This window comes from Nycticebus coucang, chromosome 12 (assembly GCF_027406575.1).
Source record: "Nycticebus coucang isolate mNycCou1 chromosome 12, mNycCou1.pri, whole genome shotgun sequence".
NCBI classification, from domain to species: Eukaryota; Metazoa; Chordata; class Mammalia; order Primates; family Lorisidae; genus Nycticebus; species Nycticebus coucang.
In genome coordinates, this window is record NC_069791.1 from 99,979,613 (window position 1) to 99,990,908 (window position 11,296).

Consider the following 11,296-nt stretch of genomic DNA (forward strand, 5'->3'; position numbering starts at 1 on the left):
TCACATTGGTTAGAGTAACAACTATTGTAGTAGGAAAGGCTAAGTGGAAGCCAGAAAAAACTGCCTCCCCCACCAATAGGGTAGATTTAAGAAACATGGAGTTGGGGGGCAGGGAGAAAGTGGCAGAGATTGATGCCAACTTCAAAGAACTCAAAGGATTCAGGGATGGTGGTTTCTAACACATGCCCATTTAATTTATCAGTCTGGCTCATGCAAAAACCAGATGGATTATAGCAAAAAACAATGGTCAATCATGAACTTCTGTAAGTAGTTTCACGGTAGCTGGTGTTCTGTTAGAGAGAGGGTCTCACTGTGCAGTGACCTGATTATAGCTCATTGTAGCCTTGAATTCCTGGAACTACAGGCAGGTGCCACCATTCTTGACTGAATGATGTTGCCCAGGCTGGTCTTAAATGCCTGGCTTCAAGCAATTCTCCTACCTAAGCCCTCCAAAAGTGTTGGGACCACAGGTGTGGGCCAGGATACACCATCAAATGTGATATCTTTACTAGAGGAGATTAACATAGTCTCCAGTTTATGGCATGTGCCAATTGACTTGGTATATGTGTTTCCATACCCATCAAGAAGGACTCAGTAAGGCTGAGCACGGTGGCTCACGCCTATAATACTAGCACCTTGGGAGGCTGATGCAGGAGGATCCCTTGAGCTCAGGGGTTTGGAACCAGCCTGAGAATGAGGGAGACTCTGTTTCTACTAATAATAGAGGACAGTGCCTGTGGCTCAAGGAGTAAGGCGCTGGCCATATACCTGGGGTGGTGGGTTCACCCAGCCCCAGAGAAAACTAAAAAAAGAAAAAAAAAAATCTACTAATAATAGAAAAAAAAAAAAAAGCCAGGCATGCTGGCAGGTGCCTATAATCCCAGCTACTCAGGAGGCTGAAACAAGAGGATTGTGTGAACCCAGGAGTTTGAGGTTTCTGTGAGCTATGACGCCATGGCACTCTATCACTCTACCCAGGGTGACAGAGTGAGATTCTGTCTCAAAAAAAAAATGCAGTATATTCTTAGTATATTCCCAGAGCTATGTTAGCTGTTCTGCTCTCTGTCATCATATAGTCAGAAAGGACTTAAAGTATCTGAGCGTTCCACTGTACTGATATATCATATTAATTAATTAATGCTCTGAGGCATTGGTAAGACAAATGTGCTCCAGGGAAATAAATTAACCCTATCAAGACTCAGGAACTAGCCACATTAGTGATACTTTTCCAAGGTCTAGAAATTTGAAGCAGACTGAGATATCTCTAAAGTAGAAGGCAAGCCTTTGTACTTGGACTATCCTATTATTAAAAAAGAAGCCCAGGCTGGGTGCCTGTAGCTCAGGGTTAGGGCGCTGGCCATGTGCACTGGGGCTGGTGGGTTCAAACCAAGCCTGGGCCTGCTAAACAACAACAACAAAAATAGCTGGGTGTGTGGCAGGCGCCTGTAGTCCCAGCTACTAGGGAAGCTGAGGCAAGAGAATTGCTAGAGCCTAGGAGTTTGAGGTTGCTGTGAGTTATGATGCCACCACACTCTACAAAGGGCAACAGAGTGAGACTCTGTCTTGATAAAAATAAAACAAAAGAAGCCTAGCACTTGATAAGCCTCTGAGGTGGCTAATTGCATGTGTCAACTTGGCCAGGCTATGGAACCCAAGTTGTTTGGTCAAAAACTAGTCTAAAGATTGTTATGAAGGTTTTTTGTTTTTTTTTTTTTGAGACAGAGCCTCAAGCTGTGGCCCTGTGTAGAGTGCCATGGCATCACAGCTCATAGCAACCTCCAACTCCTGGGCTCGAGTGATTCTCTTGCTTCAGCCTCCCAAGTAACCGGGACTACAGGCACCTGCCACAACGCCCGGCTATTTTTTGGTTGCAGCCATCATCGTTGTTTGGCGGGCCTGGGCTGGATTTGAACCCACAGCTCAGGTGTATGTGGCTGGCGCCTTAGCCACTTGAGCCATAGGCACCAGGCCTGTTATGAAGTTGTTTTTTTTTTTTAAGTTACATCAGCAGATTCTGTTTAATTTTTTTTTTTTTAAAGTTTGATAAATTCTATTCTTCGTATTTGGGTAAGGGTACAGATTCAAGATCATGTCTTAAAGTCATGGTGATATCACTGTGCTAAAGATAAAAGCTGTGTTCTGGCCAAGAAATTAAGCAAGAAAAATCAGAAAGAGCAAATGCTGTTGCTTCTTATCCCAGGACATACAGAGTTCCCTCAGTGAACGTCATTCCAATCGTCTTCACAGTTCAATGTTGGGGAAACCTCAATGTTTTCTACTTCATCTATGAAATCACTCAATTGGCAGGCAAAACATTTTTTATGACCTAGTCCTAAAAACATGAGAAATACAGGAACAAAAGTAACAATAAACTCGTGCTCTTATTCTAACATCTGTCTATAAATGCATGTGGTAGTAACAACTGCTATCTAAAATTTTTGTGAACTGCAAAAGCCAGTAATCACTCCCATTTTCAAAAGTCTTTTTGCTTGCTCATCTAAAGATGCTTTTCAGTTTTCAAAAGATCAGTTATTATTATCCTCTTTGTGTCCCTAAGGAATTAATAAAACATACATTATTTCTAAATGTTCCAGTTAAAAAATTAAACAATAAAAACATGGGATACATTATCATCAACAGGTTTTTTTCATCATAACAACAAAAAATGCAATATAAACAGAACTCAAGTTTTGTTTTATTTTTTGTCTTTTTTTTTTTTAACAAGTCTGTCAAGAGTAATACCGGTTACACAGCTGTAACCTTCTTAAGGAAAAGGACCATTAAGTTAGCAACAAATACTTGCTGGTGAAAACACATTACTAGCATTTCAAAAATTTACAAATTTAACAAAATATTCTAAACAGCAATCTTCACATGTGTAAACAAAGTATCAATAACTGGCTTATCCAGTTTCCACTGCACATCAAACAGGCTGAAAAGTGAGAGAAATCACCTTTGATTTTAAAAGAGTAATAATAAAAACTAAACTAATTTATACCCCCATATTATGATCCTAAGAGATATTTTGGGAGGAGGATGCTGGAGGGAATTAGAGACAGGCTAAACTTAACATCATCTACTGTAACAATCTGTTCATTTACTCATATTGCCTTGATACTTTACAATGATTTCTTTTCCCTATAGGATAATACTATTGTTGCTGTAGAACCTATAATTCTTTTATCCCCCTAAAGAAATGATCTATTTCCCATTAGATTTCACAAACACACTTGAAACTTCAGACACAATAGGAGAATGGTTTCCTTTTGATTTTCTGAGGCCTTCTCTCTGTAACATCAGAGATGTTAACAGTTAGGCCTATACACACATGCTGCCATAAAGAGTTGGGTGGTACGTGCACCTCCTATTTCAAAAATACAAGCAGAAAGTAGGTCTGGAGAGGGGCAAACTGCAACTCAATTTCTGCTGCAAACCTATCACCAGGAAAGCTAGGTTTATTCCTTCACTTTGCTGGTATAGTCAGCGAATTTGCTGATGCTTTCTTCCTGCTGTTCTAGGGCATCCAGAACAATGCCCATTGGTGTCTTCTTCAATCCTATTCCTTCCATTTTATTCTCCAGCTTGTTCTTGAGGTTCCGGAGTCTCAGTGATGCATGGATAAACATCAACAGCAAAGGAAAAGTGATACCAAACATAAAGACCACGACTCCCCCGAACATGGATATGAGGAAGTAGCTAGCCAGCATGCCTGCCATGACCAACGTCGTGGGGTAGCGCTTCTTCATCGGGCGAAGGGCATCTTTATTGTGGGCTGCCCACACAAACACGGTAAACACCAGCACTACCACAATTACTCCAAGGATCATGTTGAATGGGCTCAGAAATCCAACCACGGAAATCATCATGGCAGCCACCACCAGGTAGTTGGTCTGGTAATAGAGCAGGTTGCTCACCACGCGGTTGTTCCATTTGGAAATGTCCCGGAAGTCTGGCCGGGCGAAGCGGTCAGAGCCCAGGAAGAAATCGTCCCAGGCGCGGAGTGGGGCGATAGTCACGTCCATATTCTTCGCTGAGCTTTCTTCGCCTCCGGAATCCAGGGGCGGCGGCGGCGGCAACCGCTTCTGTTTAATTTTTTAATAATTATTTCTAAAGCGTTCCACAAAAGGTCATCATAGTTCTTCAATTTATTACAAACATATCTTCTAATACAAAAAGTCAGCACTATACCATAAACCACAATAAAGAACATGTTATTTAAATAAAAAGAGAATCATATTTCTTTTCTTTTTTTTTTTTTTTGGTTTTTTTATTTTATTTTTTTTTTTGCTTTTTTATTTTATTTCGTTGCTTATTTTTTATTTCTTTACTTTTTGCTGTTGTTGTTGAGACAGGGTCCCACCCTATGCCCCTGAGCAGAGTGCAGTGGGCGTGGTAGCTCACCGCAACCTCAGACTCGGGCTGCGGGCATCCCGCTGCCTCAGTCTCCGGAAGCCGCTGGGATTACAGGCGCTCGCCGCGGCGACCGGCTGGGTTTTTCCATTTTTTTAGGAGTTGGGGGTCTCACTGTCGCTCAGGCGAGTCTCGAACTCCTGAGCTCAAGCGATTCTCCCTCCTCAGCCTCCCACAGTGCTGGGATTACAGGCGTGAGCCACTGCGCCCAGCGAGGATCATATTTCAATCCAACAGACTTTTTTCTTTTCATATCTATACCCAATGGTGATATTTTATAGGTTAATTTCTAAACAAATTTTTAAAAACCCATGAAAGCTATGTTTTACTCAGGAATACTATTTTCACATAACATACAGGTTATTTAAAAGCAGGTACAAGTTTGCCAAGCTTCAGATGGTAAAATGCTAAGTTGTAAGTTTAGTATTGTCCAGCTAGTTGGTTTCTCCTTGCCCTGCAGACTTTGGCAGCACATACTGTTGAGAGACCACGTTGCTGCCACCACTTCTCTTTTCATTATCAAATCCACTGCAGTAGAACATTTATGTCCTTAAGATGCAAGACCTAGCAAAAAGCCTCCTACAAATCCACTGGATATCACGATGTTCTGTTTGGTAAATTCTGTGGCTTCTTCAATTATATTGTTGATTTCAGGTGCTGATTTATTAGCTCATTTCTTAATCTGTCTTTTTGCTTTGTTCACATATTTTTCTTTTTTTTTTTTTGTTCACATCTTTTTCAACTCTTTTCCAATCAATCTGAACATAGCCACTGTGACTGGCAATCTGTAATCCCAGTATTTTGAGAGGCTGAGGCAGGAAGATCACTTGAGGCCAGGAGTTCAATATCAGCCTGGGCAACACAGCAAGACCCCATCTCTAAAGGAGAAGAAAGCCACCACCCACTGCAGTTGCTGCAAGCTTTCCAACTTTCTGGAACAAAAATCCTGCACACCAGCCAGTCACGCCACCCATTACTATCTGGGTAGCTACTGAGTATTTTTCTACCATTGGTCCGGAACTGTGGCCAAACACTCGATTCCACCAGTGGTGTCTTCTTCCATACTCAGTTAAATCCAACACTTCGTAAGAGTCGTCATCACTTTCATAGTCTTGGGGAGGGGGATTCCGGGTCGCCACGATACCGCTGGCGGCCTGCTGGCCTGTTCTGAAGGTTTTAATAGAGATAGGGTCTTGCTCTTTTTTTTTTTTTTTTCCTAGAGACAGAGTCTCACTTTATGGCCCTCGGTAGAGTGCCGTGGCCTCACACAGCTCACAGCAACCTCCAACTGCTGGGCACACAGCTCACAGCAACCTCCAACTCCTGGGCTTAAGCGATTCTCTTGCCTCAGCCTCCCAAGTAGCTGGGACTACAGGCGCCTGCCACAACGCCCGGCTATTTTTTGGTTGCAGTTTGGCCGGGCCGGGTTTGAACCCGCCTCCCTCGGTATATGGGGCCGGCGCCTTACCGACTGAGCCACAGGCGCCGCCCAGGGTCTTGCTCTTAATCAGGCTGGTCTCCTGAACTCCTGAGCTCTGGCAATCCATCTGCCTTGGCCTCCCAGAGTGCTAGGATTACAGGCCTGATGCACCTGCTGGGCCTTGTGAAGGAATTTTTTTTAAATTAAAAACAATATATTTTTTTGAGACAGTCTCACTTTGTCACCTTCAGTAGAGTGCCATGGTATCATAGCTCACAACAACCTCAAACTCTTGGGCTCAAGCGATTCTCTTGCTTCAGCCTCCTGAGTAGCTGGGACTACAGCCCCCCCACCTCCCGCCACAACTCCGGGCTGTGCACAGTGGCTCATGCCTGTAATTCCAGCACTTTGAGAAGCTGAGGTGGGTGGATTGCTTAAACTTACAGGTTCAAGACCAGCCTGAGCAAGAGTGAGACCTCATCTCTAAAATAGGAATTTTTAAAAAATGTGATTAATATTTAAATCAGCAAACTTCTCATGCCTGCAATTCTAGCACTCTGGGAGGCCCAGGTGGGTGGATTGCTTGAGCTCATGAGTTTGAGACTAGCCCGAGCAAAAAAGGGAGACCCCATCTCTACTAAAAGTAGAAAAATTGAGGCAAGAGGATTGCTTGAGCCTGAGTTGGAGGTTGCTGTGAGCTATGATGTCACATCACTCTACCTAGGGCGACCGCTTGAGACTGTCTCAAAAAAAAAAAAAATCAGCAAAACTAGAGTAAAACAGATAACCCTCTGTAATGTGAGTGGGTCTCTTCTAATCAGCTGAAGACCTTAAAAGGAGCCTAGGATTTCCCCTGAAAAGGAAGGAATTCTGCTTTCAGACTGTCTTAGAACTCAAGTCTGCAACATCAACACTTGCTGGAATTTCAAACCTGCTGACAATAGTCTCTTTTGGAAGAGCAGGATGCCTCTGACCAGGAATAAAGGGGGACCCGGTTGGGATCTCTTTACTCCCCCCTGCTCCGCCCTTGCCCCAGGATATAGAAGCCTGGAGCCTGGACTGAGAGTGGCTGGGTGCCAGAGCTGCAGGGGGACCTGGAAGAACAGACCCCTGGAAACCCCATACCCAGATGTGGAACCTCAGTGGCTGAGGGCCCTAACCCCTACTGCCTCACTGTGTCATCCCCAGAAGAGATCCCAAACCTACTTTCACCTAATCTCTAATCGGAGTAGCCCATGATTAACATTTTCTTTCCACTTTAGAAATGAGGGAGGGGTGGAGGCACAGTATTGTGGGAGGCAAGGGTCGTGGTGCAGAGGGAGGAGCACTGTGGAACCAGAGGGGGTCCCATGCAGGTCCTTGCTCTAGACTGGAGCCAAAATCCACTTCTAGTTGTCTGTCCATTGTCCTCTTTGTTCACCTGGTAGTGCTGAGACTTCTCCTGGGTAGTGGATTCCACCCCTCTGTAGGGAGACACTTATTGACTCCAGAGTTTAAGTCTCTAGACTGGGAACTCTTCTCAGGGCAGCTAGGAGAGTCCCCAATCTGTGTACTGGTTTATGTAAATTTCACATACATGTAACTTTTATGAGACAAAAAAAAATGAGTGGTTCAGGAGAGATTGGAGCTGCAATGGTCTCTCTCTCCTTTCCCCTTCATTTTCTTCCTTTCAGCACTCTCTATCAATTTTTTCTTTCTTTTTTTTTTTTTTGTAGAGACAGAGTCTCACTGTACCGCCCTCGGGTAGAGTGCGGTGGCGTCACATGGCTCACAGCAACCTCCAACTCTTGGGCTTACGCGATTCTCTTGCCTCAGACTCCCGAGCAGCTGGGACTACAGGCGCCCGCCACAACGCCCGGCTATTTTTCTTGTTGCAGTTTGGCCGGGGCTGGGTTTGAACCCGCCACCCTCGGCATATGGGGCCGGCGCCCTACTCACTGAGCCACAGGCTCCGCCCTCTATCAATTTTTTCTAAGTTTGTAAATCATTTTGTTAAAGCACGGGCCCAAGTGGGGTTCCAACCACGATCCCCAGATTAAGGCTTTTGACAGCCCTACTCACAGCTAGTTGAAGTGTTCCAGGACTCTGATGTCCTAAAATTGGCAGGAATGGAAACTAGATCCTAAATGTGCTGCCCTTTGAACACTGGAGCCCTGAACTCTGGGATCCTTTCCTCCTGGAGCGAAGGATCCATCTGCTGCAGGTGGGTGGGTATATGTGGCCTCTGCACCTCCTGGGACGAAGAAAGTCTGGGGCAAGGACATGAGGGTGAATGCTACCTGGGGTGATCCTCGGTTAGAGTGTGAGAGGCTCCGGGGTCAAACCACCGAGCGTCCCTCATTTTAAACTCTCATCCCACTTTACAGCGGGCAGCAGGTCTCGCAGCGGGTTTAAATCAGGGAGGGTTCCTCCTGCCCAGCAACCCGCTAAAATGCAGATCCAAGAGCCGCGGGGTCTGTGCGGAACCCGGGTTCTCTTTCTGGATGTTCAAGGCTCGCCCGGGTTGAACGAGTCTCATTCTCGCCTGGGCGGCCGAGTCTCATTCTCAGGTCCCATATTGGGTGACATTTCTGGGCTGGGGTCCACCGTGAGGGACCTCCGCGCTCAGGACACACAGACTCTGCAGCTCCCTGACACTGGCCCTCTTCTGGTAGCTAAGGCCGCACGGACCAGCTTAGATTCAGCGTTTTCGGCTGGGTGGCCCTCGGGGGAGGCGGCGACGCCGAGCTTGAGAATGGGGATCTAACTCCGCGGGTCGGGGGTCAGAGCGTTCTCTTCTCCAGCTTCCTGGAGTCTAAACCGAAACCTCCTCCCGAGCACACGTCCCGGCAGGCCCCAAGCCGCATGCACAAGTCAGAGGACTTCCTTGTAGTGACAAACGTCAACTTGCTTCACAGTGGCTCGTTGGTCTAGGGGTATGATTCTCGCTTTGGGTGCTAGAGGTGCCGGCTTCAAATCCCGCACGAACCCGCTTTCTTCTGACATCCTGTCTCTCTAATGGTGAGGGTGGCAGAGCTTCGCGGCGTCTTGGGTGAAGAAACACAGATCTCGAGCACCCACTTCCGTGCCGCCGGCCGTCCCTCGCTCTACCCGGTGCACCCAGGACAGGTGGGCGGCTCCTGGCCTGAAGCTCCCACTGCAGAGTTCTAGGTGCCGGAGGACTGGCGCTGGGGCGTGGGACCCCGGACCCAAAAGTGGAGAGGAGGGCAAACCTCCGCCGCGCCACGCCTGTCTCCGCGGAGATCTATCTAGTCCGCGCGGTGCGCCAAGCTACCGCAGGATCCTGGTGACGATGGAATTTTGGACGTGTAGGTTTCTTTGGGGTGCTAAAGGTCACAATTTGAATTCTGGACTAGCCTAGGTTTTCAGAAGTCTTTTTCCTTCTCAAGGTGCTGTCAGAAGCGCCTTCCACAACCAAGGGAAGAGAAGCCGAATGCAGTCGGATGGGGAAGCTGGGGAAGCTCTGCACCCTCTGTGTTGGGGCCGTGTTGGTCACCATGAAAGTCAAGAAGAATGTTCTCCAGGCACGTGGTCGCTTCTCTACGCTGCAAGAACGGTAGCATTTTAATAGGTTTTATTTTTCCTATATGGTAAGGCCACCAGATCAAATGACTGCCATTGAAAAGACCGTTTGTTACAGTTCCCAGAAGAAGGGGGTGCGCCACGCTTGGAAGGTCACATGTGGAAGCACCTGAGTCAGGGTGTGTTTGTGTGTGTAGGCAAGGGGCCTGTACTGTGGTTTTCACGGAAGGAGCAGGGGAGGCACCATAAGCAGTTTAGGATTTGCTAGTTTGAATAATTTCAGGGAGCTCTGGGGCATAGGGGCTGGTTGTTTGATACCTGGCCTTGGGGTGATTAAGGTAAGTAGATTTGGAGTGTGAGAGCTGGATAAAGGAGGTGGCTAGGGACTGTGGGCTCTGGACTGGTTGATTTGCATTTGATTTTGGAGGAGTTGTTTACTGTCTGTAGAAACTGGCTAACCCTGAAAGGGGCAGTGCCTCCAGAGTCAGCAAGTTCCAGATGCATCAGTATACAGAAAATAAAAGACGTGGTTTAGATAGACAGTGACTGAGGATCTTGATGGAAATTTTGGGGCCTTCCAAGTTAGGAAGAACTACTAGATCTGAACCCTAGCATCATAGGAGCCCCAAGATTACTGCCCTACTAGGCGAACTAAGGGTGGGCCAGAGCTCCAGGGCATGTCTAGGGATTCAGAAAAATGGGAATCCTTGTTTTTGTTCTAAACTAGCCTGGAGTTCCTCTCCTTAACCCTGGGGTCATGTGTGTGGAATGCCCCTTTCATGTCTCTAGACTCTCCAGCCCCATTTATGGAGCTGGATCTCTTGCTTAGAACCCCAGGGTGCACTAGATTGCCTGGAAAGGCCTCTTCTCACCCTGAGGTAACACCTGAAGTAACCTGGCACCCCCGCAGGTGCTTTCTTTTCATGTGGCTAGAACATTGAAGACTTTCCTTAAGGCCTCCACCAGCTGAGTAGTTCATCTTTAAAGTCCTCATGTGAATCAGTGGTGTCTGTCCCTCAGGCCTGCCTTGACAGCCCTCTGCACTTCTGCACCTAGGGTCTGCTCCCCTCTACACCCAACCCTCAGCTCAGCTACCATTTATGTCCAAGAGAATGGAAAGTGCACAATTCAAGGCAGCAAATTCTACTCAGGGAGGAAGGTCCCTTGAGAGACCTCACTCCAGCTTCAAATACCAGAGGAATTACTGTTTGCCTTTCTGGTCATAGTAGAGTATAAATGGAGCCCCCAGCACAGCTGGGATGGGGTCTGGGACTGTAGGGTGGATGGAGATAGCCCAGTGTGCAGTGGACTCAGATTCAAGCTGAATCTGAATGGCCAGATTGGGCCTGGGCACTGAGGCCAGGTGTCCAGCGTGCTCAGTGGACAGAGGGACCTAGATCTGAGTCACTGGTGTTTCCCAGGATGGCTCCGTGAATTTTCTCAAATGGTCCCCATATTTTGGCTCCCTGTCCTCCCCTAGACCAATCGGCTGCTTGATGCCAGGCCTGAGCTCTGGAAGGTGGGCCTGATGGGGGATCCATAGGAATGGGCGTGGAATGGCTGAGGTCTAGGGCTGAGTAGCCTTGAAGGTAAAGGCCCCAGGTCTTGAGGCAGCTGTGCTAGGCAGGGCTCAGAGGGAACTTCCATAGTGCCTCCTTCCAGTATGTGGCATGGGTGGAGGATTGATGTTCCCAGAGCATCTGCCAGCCCACAACAGCCTCAGAAGAGTCCAGGCCCGGCTCTCAGTTTCTCTGCTCCACTCCACAATCCTTATCCAGGTGAGGAAAGGAGGAACTGCAGGCTCTTCCTGGAGCTGGTGTTCTCAGTTCTTCAAGGTTGGAGGAGGGAACAGTAGGACACTCAAAAACCCCCAACCAGAAAGCAGACCTGACCTCCTCCAAAAAGCGGACCTGACTTCCAGAGGCACTCTTGTAGAGCGTCACC

At 47.2% G+C, this 11,296-nt stretch overlaps 1 protein-coding gene across 1 annotated transcript; it reads right to left on the reverse strand.

Annotated features, from left to right (window-relative positions):
- Window positions 1–2,678: 2,678 nt before the first annotated feature.
- LOC128560803 (PRA1 family protein 3-like) lies at window positions 2,679–4,073 on the reverse strand. The gene has a single exon (XM_053554284.1). It carries the CDS (start codon window positions 4,020–4,022, stop codon window positions 3,456–3,458), a length of 567 nt encoding a protein of 188 aa, XP_053410259.1. The 5' UTR covers window positions 4,023–4,073; the 3' UTR covers window positions 2,679–3,455.
- Window positions 4,074–11,296: the final 7,223 nt, after the last annotated feature.